Genomic DNA, 19,101 nt, shown 5'->3' with positions numbered 1-19,101 from the left:
CCGAAACGTCAGCCTTTCTGCTCCTATGATGCTGCTTAGCCTGCTGTGTTCATCCAGCTCTGCACCTTGTCTCTTACAGAAAGAGTTTGCCATCTCAGGACATTCCAAGCAATAAACACTGTATCAATGAACATTAGGCAAAAGCAAAACAAATGTGAGATTTTCCATAACTCATGTCAAATTTCACCTCAAGCTTCTCCAAGTCCTTTCTGACAAACCTGTTCCAAATATTAAACATCTCCATCAGGGCCACTCTTAAAATTTTTCCAGAGGAAAGCGCTCTGTACCAGCTGGAGGAACAGCACCTCATATTCCACCTGGAAACCCTACAACCCGATGGTCTCAATGTGGACTTCACAAGCTTCAAAATCTCCCCACCCCCGCCCCCACCCCCACACTACCCCCCCCCCCCCCCTTGTCCCCGCCTCCTTGACCTGTCTGTCTTTTCTCCCACCTATCCGCTCCTCCCAACTCACTGACCAACACCCACTCCCACTTCCTACCTATACTCACCTCACCTCTACTAGCCTCATCCCCACCTCCTTGACCTGTCCCCCCTCTCAGCTACCCCCCTCCCTCCTCACTGACCAACCCCTATCCCAACTCCCTACCTACACTCACCTTTGCTAGCTTCATCCCCATCTCCTTGACCTGTCCGTCTTCTCTCCACCTATCTGCTCCACTACCCACCTTCTATCATCGCCTCCCCCTCTCTCTATTTATTTCAGAGCCCCCTCCCCCTCCCCCTCCCCCATTTCTGAAGAAGGGTCCAGACCCGAAACATCAGCTTTCCTGCTCTTCTGATGCTGCTTGGCATGCTGTGTTCATCCAGCTCCACACCTTGTTATCTCAGGCTCCAGCATCGGCAGTTCCTACTATGTCTGTACCAGCTCAACTTTTTCTGACAGTTATATCCTCTTGATCCTATTAAAATCCTCATGAAGCTGTTCTCCCACATCTGGCATCATCTTCTAAAATCCCATCCTATCTAGCATCTCCTTATAACTCTAACTCTTCATTCCTGGCAACATCCAGGTAAATCTTTTCTGAACCCTCTCCAGCTTAATAATATCCTTCCTGTAACAGGGTGACCAGATGGGATACAGTACTCCAGAAGAGGCCTCACCAACATCCTGAACAGCTTCAACAGGATTCCCAATTTCTATATACAAAGGCCTGAGCAATGAAGGCAACCAGGCTAAATGCCTTCTTAACCACCCTGTCTACATGTGGCACAAACTTCAAAGAATCATGTACCTGAACCCCTAGGTCTCTTTGTTCTACAACACTACAAACAAGGCTCGACTTTTAGTTGTATAAGTCTTACCTTTGCTTGCTTTACCGAAATGCAATATCTCACATTTATCCAAATTAAACTCCATCTGCCACTCTTCAGCGCATTGAACCAATTGTTCAAGATCTCTTTGTAATCTGAGATAACCTTCTTCACTGTCCACTATACCACCAATTTTGCTGTCATCTGCAAACTTACTAACCATGCCTTCTATATATTCATCTAAATCATTTGTACAAATGAGAAACAAAAGTGGCTCCAGCACTGATCCCTGTGGAATACTGCTGGTAACAGGCTTCCGATCGAAAAAAACAACCCTCCACCATCGCTCTCTGCCTCCTGCCATTAAGTCAATTCTATATCCAATTGGCAAACTCACCCTGAATCCCACGTGATCTAACTTTACTAATTAGTCTACCATGTGGAACCTTGTCAAAGGCTTTACTAAAATCCATGGTCAACAGGAATACCTTAAAAGAGACAGAACAGTGTGAGCAAGGGAATGCCAAAGCTCTGGGGATAGGCAGCTGAAGGCACGGCCACCAATGGTGGAGATATTAAACTCAGAATGAGAACAGTGCAGAGTTATAATGCTGGAGGAGGTTACAGAGATGGGGAGAGGTAGAGACTTTTGTAAGCAAGGAAGAGATTCTAAACCTTGAGACATTTTTCATGCATCTAAAATTCACAAGATTGAGAAGACTGTTCACATTATGGCTTTCATATAGCATGCAAAACTAATTCAAGTTCATTTGTCACTGACACACTACACAATAAAGGAAGTGGTCCAATGGACCCCTTGAGCTTGTTGCCTTACTCAGTACAATCAAGGCTGACCTTCTAGCCACTTGCACGCCCCCTTGCATATCCCTTGCTTCTCTGACAGGCCAGAAGTTTCTCTATCCTAGCTCTAAATATACTCAACAATGGTTCATCCACAAAACTGTGGGGTAGAGAATTCTAAAGATGGATGAGGCTCCACCTTGGAGTGAAGAGGAGTAACATGAATCCTCTTCAGACAAAAGCGCAGATCACAGACAGGCTGTCTGATGAAGGAGATATCTGATTCTCCATGCCATGTTTCTATTTGTTGGCTATAGATACTGTGCATGTTAGTGAATTAATCCCAGTGTCAACTTTCCTTACAATTATATAGAAAACATGCTTTAAAAATGAGGATGCACATTCACACAGTGTCTTTCACATCAGAGTTCTTTGAATAGGTAAACAAAAGGTTTTGAAATGCAGTCACTGTTGTAGTGCAGGAACTATTTGGACACAGAAAGATCCCACCAAGTGATAATAAACAGATCATTTGTTATAGTGATGTTGGTTGTGGGGTCAGGGTTAGCCAGCACATTTGGCTGCTCTTTTGTCACCAGCAGCACAGACTGATTTGTCCTCAAGTCCCTGTAATATCTGACTGAGAGGAAAGAAGGCTATGCATTCAGGCCATGCATGAGCCACGGCCAGCACTAGCAGAGATATACAGTTGAGGCTCACTAGTGAAGGGCTGTTTGTGCATTTCAAGTTCACACCAATACATTGACGAACAGGACCAATTTCCACACTCTGTATTGTGAAGAAACTCCTCTGAAAGTCTGAGAAAACATGTTCAAAGCTAACAGGGACAACATGGCTAGTGCTGTTGCTTGCAGCTGCCCTCACCAGGAGCTCACACTTGCCTGTCTTATTCGGTCCTTACACCGCAACTCAACTTCAACCACCCAACCAACCAGTTACTCCTGAGGTTGACCCTTTGCTCTGCTGTCCTCCACTTTACCCTCACAAAGAGATCTCTGCAGCTTTTCAGCACTGATCAAATGGCTGAAATAATGGCGTTGACTTTTCCTGAGGTTTCTCACTTTTTAGAGGTCTTTGTGTTCTTGCAATTTCAAGTACTTCCTCGTGTGTCTTATGGCCTGCATATTTCTGGAAATGGAGATCTGAACATATGCCTTAGCACTGGCTGATATTTATCTCTCATCCAGCAGCAATCAAAACAGCTGATTTAGTCATTACCACATTGCTGTTCATGGGTTCTCACTGCGTGCAAATTGGTCATCACATTCATTACAACAGTGACCATTAGTCAAAAAGTACTTCATTGGCTATAAAGAGACATCTTAAGGTTCTGAAGAAACCCCACAAATACCTGACCAAGCACATTGAGAGAAGACCATGTAGTTTGACCAAGCACTCACCACATTAGATCAAATCTAGATTCCTTACAGTGATCCAGTTAGCAAATAATGTAACATTCCATGGGTTCTGATAGTATTAAAAGTAAGTTTCAAAGATGGCTAAATTGAATTTTGATCATTAAGACTAACAGTGGCCAACCGGTTGATTTCTCAATTCTAGAGTGTTGTCTGGGAAAAGTCCTCTCATTTCAAATTTCTTTAAATGGTTTTTGATTGCTTTGTAGGGTCCAGATTCTCCTTGACATCCTTTGCTTCTGGTCTCTCACTTGCAGTGTCAGACAGCATTTTTCGGATTAAGAGAGTCTGAGGACAAGAGACACAAAAGAGGTCTAGCACTTGCTGTTAATGTGAAGCAATAGAAATGATTCTCCCGAATCACACTGAAATCATGGCGCTGTTACCTTGACTTCACAGTTCTTCGGAAAGGACGAAGGGAAGTTTCCTTTTCGAATCTCGGGCCAATTCTAAATAAACCACAAACAAACACAAAGATTAGCAACTCCCCCTCAGGCTGTAACTGTGCTGATGCTCCAGTTTCCTTTTCCTTAACTAGCTTGACTGGAAGACCAGAAAGTAATTGGGTCTTTAATGTGGGATCTGGAAAGGGAATCACCAGAGGCTAGTCCTTCCAAGCCCTCCCTAAAATACACACATCAGCGCAAAATACACAAATCAAAACAGCTGATTTAGTCATTACCACATTGCTGTTCATGGGTTCTCACTGCGTGCAAATTGGTCATCACATTCATTACAACAGTGACCATTAGTCAAAAAGTACTTCATTGGCTATAAAGAGACATCTTAAGGTTCTGAAGAAACCCCACAAATACCTGACCAAGCACATTGAGAGAAGACCATGTAGTCTGACCAAGCACTCACCACATTAGATCAAATCTAGATTCCTTACAGTGATCCAATTAGCAGACAGTGACGAGGAATTTGAGCCACATTTCTAACCCAAGGAGTTGATCAAAGCCATTCTTACTGCTACTTAGCAATGAACCAAGGATTGGATCTAGACCCCAGGACTGCACACAGTTAGAGGGGCAATATTTATAGAAACATGCTTACAAACCTTAACCCAGCTATAATTATCTCCATCCAAGGGTTTGAACCTTGGGGCAGCTTGATCTCCATTAATGCTGACTGCTCAACAACCATTTAATGCTCCATTGAGTGTCAACTAGCTAGATACAGAGTGTCATCTTTCACTTAGAAGAAAGTTCTGTCGCAGACTGGCCAACAACTCCACTGTGCTAGCAGGTCTCCTGGGAGCAGTGAGTGGCACCTATTGCTGCAAGCTCAGACAGGGCTACCAGTCTGAAGCACCACAGAAAGCCCCTGGACCAGGTGGGGCACCTGCCTACAGCAGGGAAGCATCAGGTAGGAGGAACTGAGGGTTACTATTGGTGGGGGGGATGGTGGCGGTGAACATTCACTGGAGGGGGCAGACCACAAGGCCATGATTAGGAAGGGGAATCTGAGAGGGAGAGTGACAGGGGGAAGAACCTGCTTCCTTTTCTGCCCAAACACCCTTCTGAGCCCTTCTTCCCACTTTTCCTGAACTGACCTGCAGACCTCAGTACTGAGACCTGGCAAGAAACAGTCCTTAAGTGGTCATCAACTGGGGTAAGGGCAGGAATAGTGCTCCAGGAACCTGTTAAACAGTGGAGGGGTGAACAGGAAGGTAATAGAGTGGCGTCCCTGGAAACTTTGCAGCTAGCCCCTGTCTGCAAACCTGCCTGTGTGGGGGTTGTACAATTCTGCCCTTGGTTTCAGGACAATGAAAGCAAGCTGCATAATGATAGTGTCATTCAGAACGCCATGTGGTATGTCATCTGACTTCTCAATTAACGTGGGCAGATAGGACTCAAGCTGGCCATCAGGATGAGCTGTGCCCTTCTCTGCCCACTTGGGCATTCCCCACAATATCCCCAGATGCCTCATGTGAGGCCAAAGAAAATTCCCAGCTCCCACCCGTACTGCCGGCTGGTAAAGGAAGCACTGCTGATGACAATAAGTGATTGAGATACCTTGTTTTTTTCCATTGCAGTCCCATGACACATGAACAGAAGCTCAAAGAATATCAGGCCCAGTGCATAGATGTCAACTTTGTGGTTGTAATCCTGGCCTGAAATCTGCATTGAGAGAAAAAAAAACAAGTTGGAAAATCAGTTCAGGACACCTCTGAAATTTCCTCACAAAGTGTCTCTGCCCATCACCAAGTTACTCATTCAAACCTGTCCAAATAGCTTCCAATGGGGCACAGTGCCACAATCCCACAAACTGCTCTGGCACATTAGAAGCTGTATTACATGCTGCTTACAGGAGAAGAGGAGAAATAGGAGTACGCGTAGATCGTATGACTTGTTCAGCCTGCTCCACCATTGAATAAGATTGTGGCAGATCTTAAGTGATACGTTAAGGACAAAAGGGTCACTAGGGAGAGAATAGGGCCCCATAAAGATCAACCATGTGTGGAACCACAGAAGATGACAGAGATACAAAATAAGTATTTTGCATCACTGTTTATTGTGGAGAAGGATATGGAAGATAGAGAACATGGAGAAATAAACAATGACATCTCGAAAAATGTCTATATTACAGAGGAGGAGGTGCTGAATGTCTTACAATGTATAAAGGTGGATAAATCCCTGGGACCGGATCAGATGTACCCTAGAACACTGCGGGAAGCAATTGCTGGGCCCCTTGCTGAGATATTTGTATCATTGATAGCCACAGGTGATATGCCAAAAGACTGGAGGTTGGCTAACGTGGTGCCATTATTTAAGAAAGGTGGTAAGGGAAAGCCAGGGAACTATAGACCCTGAGCCTGACACTGGTGATGGGCAAGTTGTTGGAGGGAATCCTGAGGGACAGGATTTATATGTATTTGGAAAGGCAAGGACTGATTGGGGATAGTTAACATGGCTTTGTGCATGGGAAATCATGTCTCAGTAACTGGAGTTATTTGAAGAAGTAACAAAGAGGGCAGAGCAGTGGACGTGATCTATATGGACCTCAGTAAGGTGTTCGACAAGGTTCTCCATGGTAGACTAGTTAGCAAGGTTAAATCATATGGAATACAAGGAGAACTAGGTATTTGGATACAGAACTGTCTTGAAGGTAGAAGACAGAGGGTGGTGGTGAAGAGTTGCTTTTCAGACTGGAGGCCTGTGACCAGTGGTGTGCCATAAGGATCAATGCTGGGTCCACTGCTTTTTGTCATTTATATAAATGATTTGGATGTGAACCTAGGGAGATTTGGTTAGTAAGTTTGCAAATGACACCAAAATTAGAGGTTTAGTGCACAGTGAAGAAGATGGCCTCAGAATACAACAGGATCCTGATCAGATAGGCCAATGGGCTGAGGAGTGGCAGATGGAGTTTAATTTAGATAAATGTGAGGTGCTGCATTTTGGAAAGGCAAATCAGGGCAGGACTTATACACTTAATGGTAAGGTCCTGGGGAGTGTTACTGATCAAGGAGACTTTGGAATGCAAGTTCAAAGTTCCTTGAAAGTGGAGTTGCAGGTAGAATGGATAGTGAGGAAGGCGTTTGGTATACTTGCCTTTATTGGTCAGTGTAGAAGTTGGGAGGTCATGTTGTAATTACACAGGACATTGGTTAGGCCACTTTTGGAATACTGCTTGCAATTCTGGTCTCCCTGCTATAGGAAGGATGTTGTGAAGCTTGAAAGGGTTCAGAAAAGGTTTACAAGGATGTTGCCAGGGTTGGAGGGTTTGAGCTATAGGGAGAGGCTGAATAGGCTGGGGCTATTTTCCCTGGAGTGGCAGAAGCTTATGGAGGTGTATAAAATCATGAGAGGCATGGATAGGGTAAATAGACAAGGTCTTTTCCTTGGGGTGGGGGAGTCCAAAACTAGAGGGCATAGGTTTATATGGTGAAAGGGGAAAGATTTAAAAGGGACCTAAGGAGCAACATTTTCTGGTAGTGGGTGGTATGTGTACGGAATGAACTGCTGGAGGAAGTGGTGGAGGCTGATACAATTACAACATTTAAAAGGCATCTGGATAGGTATATGAATAGAAAGGGTTTAGAGGGACATGGGCCAAATGTTGGCAAATGGGGCTAGATTCATTTAGGATATCTGGTCGGCATGGACAAGTTGGACTGAAGGGTCTGTTTCCATGCTGTACAGCTCTATGACTCTCTGAGTCTAAGTTTCAAACTCCACTCTCACCCACTCACCATATCCCTCAATTCCCGAGAAACAAAAATTCTGTCTAGTTCAACGTTAAAAGTATTCAACAATCGGGCATTCACAATCTGCTGAGAAGAAGAATTCCATAGATTCACAACACTTTGAGTGATTTGAATCTGAATTTCTGCTCATTTCAGTTCTAAGTGATTGACCCCTTATCTTAAAACAGTATCTCCACGTTATAAATTTCCTGACCAGTGAAAATAATCAGTATCTTCCCTGACAAGCCCTTTTGAATTCTTGTATGTGTGACTGAGACTACTTCCCTCGAAACTCCAAAGGGTTTGGACCAAATTTACTCAGCCTCTCATCAGAAACAAGCCCCTCATCTTACCAATCAATTTAGTGAACCGTTACTCCAATGCAAGTATATGCTTCTGTAAATGCAGAGACTAAAACTACCCATAGTATTCAAGATGTAGCCTTTACCAAAACACAATACAATTGTAGCAAGACTATTTTTTTAAATTCACATATTCCAATCCCATTTCAACAAAGGCCAATATGCTATTTATCTTCCTAATTGCATGCTGCACAGATATACTAGCTTTCTGCATTCCTGCATGAGAACATCCAAACCTTTTTGAACATAACACTTGTAAATTTTATATCTCTTGAAAAATCTTTAGTGAATAACCTCACACTTCCCTATATTGTATTCAATCTGCCATCTTGCTGCCCACTCAGTTAGCTCTAACTTTAAAATCTTTGTAGCCTCTTTGTATCCTCTCACAACTGACCTCTCCACCTAGCCATGTATCAACAGCAAACTTAGACACATTACTCTTCATCTAGTCATAAATATAGGCTGTAAGTTGCTGAGGCCCAAGTACTGAACGTTGTGGCACTGCACTAGTCACAGCTTGCCAACTTGTAAAGGTCTTTTTACTCTTACTCTCTGCCTTCTGTCCACTAACCAATCTTTTATCCACCAGGATTTCCCTTCAGGAAAACCACGCTTACTTGTTGTAATCACACTATACTCTTCTAAGTGTATTGTTAAGACTTATTTCATAATAGATTCAGCATTTACTCAAAAAGTAATGTTAAGTTAACCGGCCTGTAAAGCACAGTTTAACGTTTTCTAACTTCCAGTCTGATGGGACTGCTCCCAAATCCTGATAAATAGGAAATACTCACTAACCTGCTACCTGCTCCCCTGTAACATCACACCTCCCCTCTTCTTACAGAATGTCAGTGTGATATCACAGGGGACAGAGGTAGCCCAGCACTAGCAGTCAGAGCCACTGATCACTTTCTCTTTTTGATGGCATCTAAAGCTTGTTTCCTTTGACAACAGTTCCACATTCCAACTACCTTCTGAATTTTGTCTTTATTTCCTGGATTTATTGTGTATCTAAGTTCCTACCTTCAGATTCTTACAAATGGTAGTATTCTATCCCCATCTACACTGCCAGCACATTCATAATTTTAAAGTCTTAATAAGAACATTAAAAAAAGGAGCACAATTAAGCCATTCAGCCTTTTGTGTCTGATCAACCATTCTAAAAGAACCTGGCTGTACTGATTGTGGCCTTCATCCATTTTCTTTCCTATTTGCTCCTGACTGCCTCATTAACCGTCAACTCCCCTGTAATCAATAATCTCTAACTCAGCTCCACTGCTCCCTGGAGAAGAAAATTCCAAACATTAATGATCTTCTGGGAGAATAATTTTTTCAGTGCTAAAGGAAAAACTCCCAACCAGTTTAATTTTCACAATAGCTATAATCTTTCAGTTCTCATGCATTTTTGTAAATCATTGCTTTTACTCCATCTTTCCATGTCTAATCTCAAGTACGGTAAAAGCTGTGCACAGGGTTGTCATTGCCTGGACGGTGCAGTTCCAACAACATTCAAGAAACTTAACACCATCCTGAATAAAGCCCATTACCTTCAACATTCAGTCCAGTTACCACCAAAGCTCAGTAGCACCAGTGTGTAGTGCCTACAGAATGCACTGCAGAAAGTCACCAAGGTTGCTTAGATAGCACCTTCCAAACTCACCACCACTTCCAGCCAGAAGGAGAAGCGCAGCAGAAACGTGGGAACACTACAACTTCAAGTTCCCCTCCAAGCTACTCACCATCCTAGCCTGGAAATATATCAGTGTCGTTAGGCCAAGATCCTAGAATTCCCTTCCTAAGGGCATTGTGGATCTACCTACAACATATGGACTGCTGCTGATCAAGAAGACAGCTCACCATAACCAGCTCAAGGACAACCAGAGACAGACAATAAATGCTCGCCCAGCTAGTGGCATCCATATCCCAAGAATGAATAAAAGTATATTTAACTGTAACATTTCAAAAGGAATTTGGCTAGTTGCGAGAAAAGGAGAACTTTACAGGCTATGAGGAAAGAGCAATGACTAGGACTAATTGGATAGCTCTATCAAAGAACTGGCACTGGCACAATGGACCAAATAGTCTCCCTTTGTGCTGTTGTCGCATTATGCTTCCGTTTTATAAAATCTCTGTGATGGTTAGAGACTCAATCTGATTTCCTTACCTGTTCTGGACTCATGTATGGAAGTGTCCCAATGTCTCTGGTCAGTGGTTCCTGGTCATTCATCATCGTAGCAAGACCAAAGTCACCAATCTTTATGATTTCTCCTTTAAGGAAGATATTTGCTGGCTTTTTTCACCAAGATAAAATTAAAATAGAAATGTTCAGTCCATTTAGTGCATTGTAAAACATTACTTTCCAAAAACAATTAGAAAAATTCAATCAATCATAATGGCTGTGATTTCACTCATCATATCAAAACAGCCCAGCTCTCTGCTTGGGGTTATACCCACCTGATCTGGACTCCTACCACAGGAGACACATTGAACAGAGAGTGAGTATCAACTCTTTTCAGCATTTTAAGCACCTCAATTAGATTTTTGCTTACTCTTCTATCTTTGAGGGAATATGTATCCTGTCCTCAGAATTTAACCTTGTTAGTCCTTCCAACAGTTTGGTAAATGGATCCTTCCTGAGTTTTGCTGAGCAGAATCCAACACAATATTCCATTTATTAACAACCAGGAAACCTTCATGCTTGTAAAGATTACTGCTGACAGGCAATACCTGAAGGCTAGGTATGAGCAGGAGCAAGAGAAGGAAGGGAAAGAGAGGAGGCAGGAAAGAAAATAGGAAAGAAGAGTAAGGAAAAAAAAGACTGTGCATTTCTAAAGCTTTTACAATCTCAGGGTGTCCTAAAGAACGTTACATCCAAAGAAGTTCAGTCACTGCTGTAATGTAAGAAATGTAGCAGCCAATTTGTGCACAGCAAGCTTCCATGAACAGCAATGTGATGATGACCATGCAATCTGTTTTAGTTGGGATGGAGATTGCTTGACGTAATGGAAAAGGGCAACTGAGAAAATGAAACTGACCCTCCCAGTTTTTAAGAAATCAGAACTGTAGTCATGACTTGGAAACCAAAACCTCTGGGGAAACTGAAACTGGTTCAAGCCAAATAAAGGAATACAGAGCCATCCAAGCTAAACAGTAGGTGCAGACATATCCAGTGATGAAGTAAAGACAGTGGAAGAAGACAAAGGCCTTTTTTATGAGGGTATAAGAGTCTGAAAGTGTTAATGTGGAGGTTTGAGGAGCACCACCCAATATGTTGATGTCAAAGGAACTCAGGTGGGAAAACAATATTGGATTTCTAAAGAGTAACAGCAAATATTGATCTTTTCTCATTGTCCCAGTAATGATATTTGCCATACCAACTTAACTTGTATCTAGCTGCTATCACGCAATAAACCACTTCTTGTAAAAACAAAGTCAATTACATATGCAATCTGACCCCACTACTGAAGACATTTTTCCCTCCCCACCCTTATCTGCCTTCCGGAGGGACCACTCTCTCCGTGACTCCCTTGTCCGCTCCACACTCCCCTCCAGCCCCACCACACCTGGCACTTTTCCCTGCAACCGCAGGAAGTGCTACACCTGCCCCTACATCTCCCCCCTCACCCCCATCCCAGGCCCTAAGAAGACCTTCCACATCAAAAAGATGTTCACCTGCACATCTGCTAATGTGGTACACTGCATCCGCTGTTCCCGTTGTGGCCTCCTCTACATCGGGGAAACCAAGCGGAGGCTCGGGGACCGCTTTGCAGAACACCTACGCTCGGTTCGCAACAAACAACTGCACCTCCCAGTCGCAAACCATTTCAACTCTCCCTCCCATTCCTCAGACGACATGTCCATCCTGGGCCTCCTGCATTGCCACAATGATGCCACCCGAAAGCTGCAGGAACAGCATCTCATATTTCGCTTGGGAACACCGCAGCCCAAGGGTATCAATGTGGACTTCACAAGCTTCAAAATCTCCCCTCCCCTACCACATCCCAAAACCAGTCCAGCTCGTCCCCGCCTCCCTAACCATTCCTCCCACCTCAAGGCCCGCCCCCATCTCCTACCCACTAATCTCATCCCACCTCCTTGACCTGTCCGTCCTCCCTGGACCAACCTATCCCCTCCCTAACTCCCCACCTACATTCACCTTTACTGGCTCCATCCCCGCCTCTCTGACCTGTCTGTCTCCTCTCCACTTATCTTCTCCTTTATCCATCTTCTATCCGCCTCCCCCTCTCTCCCTATTTTTTGCAGAATCCCCTTCCCCATTTTTGAAGAAGGGTCTCGAACCGAAACGTTAGCTTTCCTGCTCCTCTGATGCTGCTTGGCCTGCTGTGTTCATTCAGCTCTACACCTTGTTATCTCAGATTCTCCAGCATCAGCAGTTCCTACTATCTCAATTACACAGGCATGAGGATGGATCTGACCCCAGTGGATTGGGTCGGAAGACTAGAAGGTAAGACAGTTGATGACTAGTGGCAGATGTTTAAGGAGATACACAATTACTCCCAACTAAAATATATTACAGAAAGAAAGAAGGAGTGTAAGAAGTGGAAAAAAATGGCTAAGCAAGGGTGTTAATGATAACATAATGACAAAAACGAAGGCATACCATATTGCAAAGGCCAGTGGTGGGCTGAAAGATTGGCAAACTTTTAAAGATCCACAAAGGATTAATAAAAAATTGTCAAAAAAGGAGCAAAGGTAAACTATGAAAGAAAAATAGTGCAAAATATAAAAATGGACAAAAGGTTCCATTAGTAAATAAAAGGGAAAAGAGTAGTTGAAATGAATGTTGGTTTCTTGGAGGATGAGACTGGGAAGTTAATAATGCAATAACTAGTACCATCCTAAAAGTAAGAGGTAATGCAGAGGTTATGGAAAGGGAGGAACTTAGAACAATCACAGTCACCAGGGAAATGCACTGAGCAAACTACTGGGATTGCAGATAAACAGGTCTCCAGGGCCCAACAGCTTACATCCTAGGGTCTAAAAGGAAATGGAAGCACAGATAGTGGATCCATTGGTTATAATATTCCAAAATTCTCTGGATGTGGTAAAGCTAATATAATAACTTTATTTTTTTAAAAAGGGAGGAGTACAGAAAGTAGGAAATTGTAGATCAGTTAGTTTAACGAGTCATTGGGAAACTGTTAGAATCCATTATTAGGGAAGTAATAACGGGACATTTGGAAAGTCAAAATAAAACCAGATTGATTTTGATGGATTGAATGAGGGGTAAATCACATTTGACTCTAATGCAAAAGTTTTTTGAAGGTGTAACAAGCAATGTGATAATGGGGACCCTGCAGATGGGGTATATATGGACTTCCAGAAGGCATTTGATAAGGTGCAACACAAACGTTTAATACACCACCTAAAATTACATGGTCTTAGGGGTAATTTATTAGCTTGGACTGAGGATTGGCTAACCAACAGAAGACAGAGAATCAGAATAAATGGGTCTTTTTCTGTTTGGCAGGATGTAACAAGTGGGGAGCCACAGGTTTCAGTCTTTGGGCCCCAACTATTTACAATCTATATTAATGACTTGGAGGCGGGATAAAAAGTACTTCAGCCAAATTTGCAGATAAAAGAGAGATGACGTCCTGCAAAGGGAGTTCAGAGAGTTAGGTAGGAAGCTGACAAGCAGGATCTCTAGCGCTGTAATCTCCAGAACTAGTGTAGGAGGGAAGGCTTCAGGTATGTGCATCATTGGGATGTACTCTGGGACAGCTGGGACCTGTACAAAAAGGACAGGTTGCACCTAAACTGGAGGGACACCAATATCCTGGCGGGGAGGCTTGCTAGTGCCACTCGGGAAGGTTTAAACTAGGTTGGAAGTGGGTCAGGATTCAGAACAATAGGTCAGCAAGTAAAATGACTGAGCAGAGTCAGAAACTAATGCCATTAAGACTGAGAGGAAGAATAAACTGGGGGAGGTTACTTAACATGGCAGGACTAGTGGTCTGAAATATATTTGCTTTAATGCGAAGAGTATGACAGGCAAGGCAGATGAACTTAGAGGTAGACAAACAGGAGGCAGGAAGAACACAGCAGGCCAGGCAGCATTTGGAGGAAAGGAGCAGTCAACATTTCAGGTATAACCCTTCTCCAGTACTGAAGAAGAATAATAGCCAAGACGTTGACTGCTCCTTTCCTCCAGATGCTGCCTGGATTGCTGTGTTCTTCCAGCCTCCTGTTTGTCTACTTTGGATTCCAGCATCTGCAGTTTTTCTGTCTCTAACCAAGATGAACTTAGAGCTTGGATTAATGCATATGACGGTAATGTTGTAGCTATTACAGGGACTTCGTTGAGAGGGGACAAGACTGGCAGCTTAATGTTCCAGGATTTAGATTTTCAGGCAAGATAGAGAGGGATGTAAAACAGGTGGGAAAGTTACGTTACTGATTAGGGAGAATATCATTGCTGTACTGAGGGAGGACAGCTTGGAGGGTTCAGTGAGGCTGTATGGATAAAGCTCTGGTAAAGGAAGGGCATAGTCATTTTGATGGTATTGTACTACTACGGGCCTCCCAAATCCTGTGGCTGATAGAGGAATAGGTATGTGGGCAGATCGTGGAAAAGTATAAAAACAACAGGGCTGTTGTGTTGAATAATTTTAACTTCCCCTTTATTGACTGGGAGTCGCAAAGGTAGTGGGGGGGGAGGGAGATTTGTTAGGGCTGTTTTTTGAAACAATATATAAATAGTCCAACAAGGGAAGGGGACATACTAGATCGGCTATTGGGGAATGAGTCCAGCCAGGTGATCAAAGTTTCAGTGGAGAATGTTGGGAACAGTGACCATAATTCTGTCAGTTTTAAAGTTATTTGTGGATAAGGATATGAGTGGTCCTCAGGTGAAAGTATTAAATTGGGGGAAGGCTAACTACCACAATATTAGATAAAAACTTGGGAATGCAGATTGGGGAGGCTTTTTGAGGGTAAATCCACATCTGGCATGTGGGAATCTTTTAAAGGCTAGCTGATTAGTGTTCAGGACCAGCATGTTCCTGTGAGAATGAAGGATAAGGTTGGCAAGATATTGAGAGCTTAGTCAAAAAGGAAAAGGAGGCATATGTAAGGTTTAGGAAACTAAAGAAAGACAGTCCTTGACGAATACAAAGATAACAGGGAAGAATTCAAACAAGGAATTAGGAGGGCTAAAAGGGGGAATGAAATGTCTTTGGCAGACAGGAAATAAGGAAAATCCCTATGGAACAAGAGGGTAGCTAGGGAAAGGGTAGATCCACACAAGGATAAAGGAAGGAATTTAAGTGCGAAACCAGTGGAAATGGGTGAGGTCCTGAATGAAAACTTTGCATCAGTATTCACAAAGGAGAAGGACATAGTAGATGGTGAAGCTCAGGATTGGTATGTTGATATTCTAAGGTGTGTCAATGTAAAAAAAGAGATGTTGGGTGTTTTGAAAAGCATTAAGTTAGACAAGTCCTCAGGACTTAATGGGATCTATCCTAAAGTGTGAGGGAGGCAGGTGAGCAAATTGCTGGGATCTTGTATGAAATCTTTGTATCCTCTCTAGTCACAGGAGTGGCCCCTGAAGACTAGAGAATAGTTAATGTTGTTCCTTTAATTTAAGAAATGCAACAGGGATAATCCAGGAAATTACAGTCCAGTGAGACTTGTGTCAGTGGTAGGGAAATTATTGGAGAAGATTCTCAGGGAATAGGATTTACTCACATTTGGAAAAATATGGACTTATTAACGATAGGCAGCATGGTTTTGTTCAGGGAAGGTTGTGTCTCACAAACTTTAAGTTTTTTGAGAAGATAACAAAGATGATCGATGAGGACAGAGTGGTAGATGTTGTCTGTATGGACTTTAGCACAGCCTTTGACAAAGTATCTAATGGCAGGCTGCTACAAAGGGTGAAGTCACATGGGATCCGGGTGAGTTGGTAAAATGGATACAGAACTGATTTAGTCATAGGAGACAGAGAGTAGTGGTGGAAGGGTATTTTTCTCAGTGGAGATCTGTGATCAATGGTGTTCCGCAGGAATCAGTGCTAGGACCTCTGTGGTTTGTATTATATTTAAATGATTGGAATGTGGTGGCCTGATTAGTAGGTTTGTGGACAACACAAAGATTGAGGAGCTGCAGATCGTGAGGAGGATTGCCAGAAGATACAGCAGGATACAGATAGGCAAGAAACTTGGGTGGAAAAAAGACAGATGGAGTTTGATCCAGACAGATGTGGGGTGATGCATTTTGGGAGACCTAATGCAGGAGGGAAGTATACAGCAAATGACAGAAGCCTTTATAACATCAACATACAGAGAGATCTAAGTATACTGGTCCACTGCAACTTCGCTGAAAGTGGCAACACAAGTGGATAAGATGATTAAAGGGACATATCGCATGCCTTCATTAGTCAGGGCATAGAGTATAAAACTTGGTAAGTCATAGTGCAGCTACATAGAACTTTAGTTGGGCCACATCTGGAATATTGTGTACAGTTCTGGTTGCCACTCTGCCAGAAGGATGTGGAGGCTTTGGAGAGGGTAAAGAAAAGATTTACCAGGAGGTTGCCTGATTTGGATGGTATTAGCTATGAGGACAGACTGGACAAACTTGGCTTGTTTTCACTTGAATATCAAAGGATGAGGGGGCGACTTGAAAGAAGTTACAAAATTATGACAGGCATGGATAGAATGGATAGTCAGACTCTTTTTCCAAGGGTAGAAATGTCAATTACTCGGGGGCATAAGTTTAAGGCAAAAGGCGGTAAGTTTAAAGGAGATGGGAGAGACAGTTTCTTCACACAGAGTGTGGTTAGTGCCTGGAATGTGCTGTCAGAGGAGGCAGATACAACAGCAATGTTTAAGAGGCATCTCGACAGACATATGAATAGGCAGGGAATAGAGGGATACAGACAGTGTAGACCCAAAAGGTTTTTAGTTTAGAAAGGCATCATGTGTCGCCGAAATCTTGGTGGGCTGAAAGGCTTGTTCCTGTGCTGCACCATTCTTGTTCTAACCTTCATGTCCCGATGAATCATGTTATTCTGATGAATGTAAATAACTCCATCCAATAGTTGATGAATAATGGACATTATAACTCCATTCTGAGTGGATTCATTATTTTGAGGTTCTTGCATCCATTCTTTCAAGTTCTTCTCATACAACTCCATTTGAATAAAGAGAGATTCCTTGAGCCAGCGGTATTTTTGGAAGCTTAATTTAAAATATAAAAGTACAATTTATTGAAAAATAATTTTTAAAATATGAACAATAAAATTGTTTTCTCACATTCCAAAGCCAGTGAATTTCTTGATTTGAACTACAGTTCAAACAACATTTTCTATTTATATAGTAATGTAGTAGAACATAGGAGCAACTATCAAAGAGCATCTGACATCAAGCCACAAAAGGCAGTTATCATAAACAAAACAGGTAGGTTTTAAAGTCACCTTATAGGAGCAGACAGACAGGCAGAGACCAAGAGGTTTAGGAAGAGAATTCCAGAGTTTAAAGCAACCAACAGCATGGCCAGCAATGGAGAGGTGCAGGAAGTGTGGATGGACAAGGAGCTTTGAAGGAAAATATCTGTATCATAGATAAATAGCAACACCTGTTTATGTTTAGACTGTAGAGTAAAACAAGAACTGCGGATGAAACAAAAACAGAAACTGCTGGTGAAACATAGCAGGTCTGGCCGCATCTATAGGGATTAAACAGAGATAACATTTCAAGTCCAGTGACTCGAGTATTGCCAATGTTTTGAAAAAGGTGTCACTGGTCCCAAAACATTATCTGTCTTCTCCCTGTGGATACTGTCAGACCTGCAGTGTTTTATCAGCAATTTTTATCTTTAGAATGTGATGACTTTCCTGGCAGGCAGAAAACACTGAGGGGAAGGGACGTTTGGAGGGTAATTTTGTGCAGGAAATGGGTGAAATTTCTTTTGATCAGCTATTGCAACTTTGGTGGCAGTGCTACAGAAACTCCAACATTATATCAGCATTCACTTTTCAACCATTCTTCCTGCAAAATGGATTGGCGAGGGGATGGGGATGAAAGTTATATTTATTTTTCAGGGAAGCCTGAAGTTTTTCTCAAGAAATACTTTTATTTTGTGGAGTTACTTTTTGGTTTTCAGGAGCTTCTTTTCCATTTGTGCCAAGTCATTTGTTAAGTGATGCAGTCATATGGTAATCAAACCTTCTGTGTTTGTGCTGACATAGGGACTATTTAGTCTCTTCCTACCCTCATCCTACCCTGTGGCAGCCTTCTGTACCCCTTCCCCAGACAAGCAAATGGCCTTGGATTTTTCAAATGCCCCTGGGTATTAGCTACACTGAGTCCAGGGGAGAATTACTACCTGTGAAGATAGATGCCTGCAGGAAGTGCAGATACAGAAACCGTTAAACACGAGCAGGGAGTGAGAAATTTGATTAGGTTGTAAAAAAAGCCAAGAAAGAGAATCTGAAAGCAAAGTGATAGTGCTAAACTTAACAACAGTGGGAAAGAAAGACTAGATCAAGAGAGAGAAAGACAGAAATACTGCAAAAACGGTTTAAAAAATTAAATTTGCCAATTTGAAAACTTTGACCCACGTTTGGCAGGAATGGGGATTCTCACTTTAAGTTGTTCCCTCTGACACTGTGGCACTCGCTCAATACTGACTCTCCGACAATGAGGCACTCCCTTGGTACTGGACACCAAAATTGAAGGTGCAGTGGACAGCAAAGAAAGTTACCTCAGTGTACAACGGCATCTTGATCAGATGGGCCAATGGGCCGAAGAGTGGTAGATGGAGTTTAATTTAGGGAAATGTGAGGCATTGCATTTTGGAAAAGCAAATCAGGGCAGGACTTATACACTTAATGGTAAGGTCCTGGGGAGTGTTGCTGATCAAAGAGACCTCAGAGTGCAGGTTCATAGTTCCTTGAAAGTGGAGTCCTGGGAGACAGGGTAGTGAAGAAGGCATTTTGATCTGCTTGCCTTTATTGGTAAATGCATTGGGTATGGGGGTTGGAGGTCATGTTGTGGCTGTACA

At 42.8% G+C, this 19,101-nt stretch overlaps 1 protein-coding gene across 2 annotated transcripts in view; it reads right to left on the bottom strand.

Moving 5' to 3' along the window:
* Positions 1 to 1,478: 1,478 nt before the first annotated feature.
* eif2ak2 (eukaryotic translation initiation factor 2-alpha kinase 2) overlaps positions 1,479 to 19,101 on the bottom strand; it is a 58,968-nt gene continuing 41,345 nt past the window's right edge. For both annotated transcript variants that reach the window (XM_048596581.1, XM_048596582.1), the window contains exons 17-21: positions 17,081 to 17,276; positions 10,235 to 10,360; positions 5,532 to 5,636; positions 3,900 to 3,962; positions 1,479 to 3,801 (exon numbers count right to left, since the gene is read on the bottom strand). In XM_048596581.1, coding sequence (XP_048452538.1) covers positions 3,697 to 3,801; positions 3,900 to 3,962; positions 5,532 to 5,636; positions 10,235 to 10,360; positions 17,081 to 17,276 — 595 coding nt within the window. In that variant the 3' untranslated portion in view covers positions 1,479 to 3,696. The remainder of the gene's footprint in view (positions 3,802 to 3,899; positions 3,963 to 5,531; positions 5,637 to 10,234; positions 10,361 to 17,080; positions 17,277 to 19,101) is intronic.

Source organism: Rhincodon typus, chromosome 5 (assembly GCF_021869965.1).
Source record: "Rhincodon typus isolate 14 chromosome 5, sRhiTyp1.1, whole genome shotgun sequence".
NCBI classification, from domain to species: Eukaryota; Metazoa; Chordata; class Chondrichthyes; order Orectolobiformes; family Rhincodontidae; genus Rhincodon; species Rhincodon typus.
Note: the sequence above shows the minus strand (reverse complement) of the source record. Positions and strands in the feature narration are given on the sequence as shown.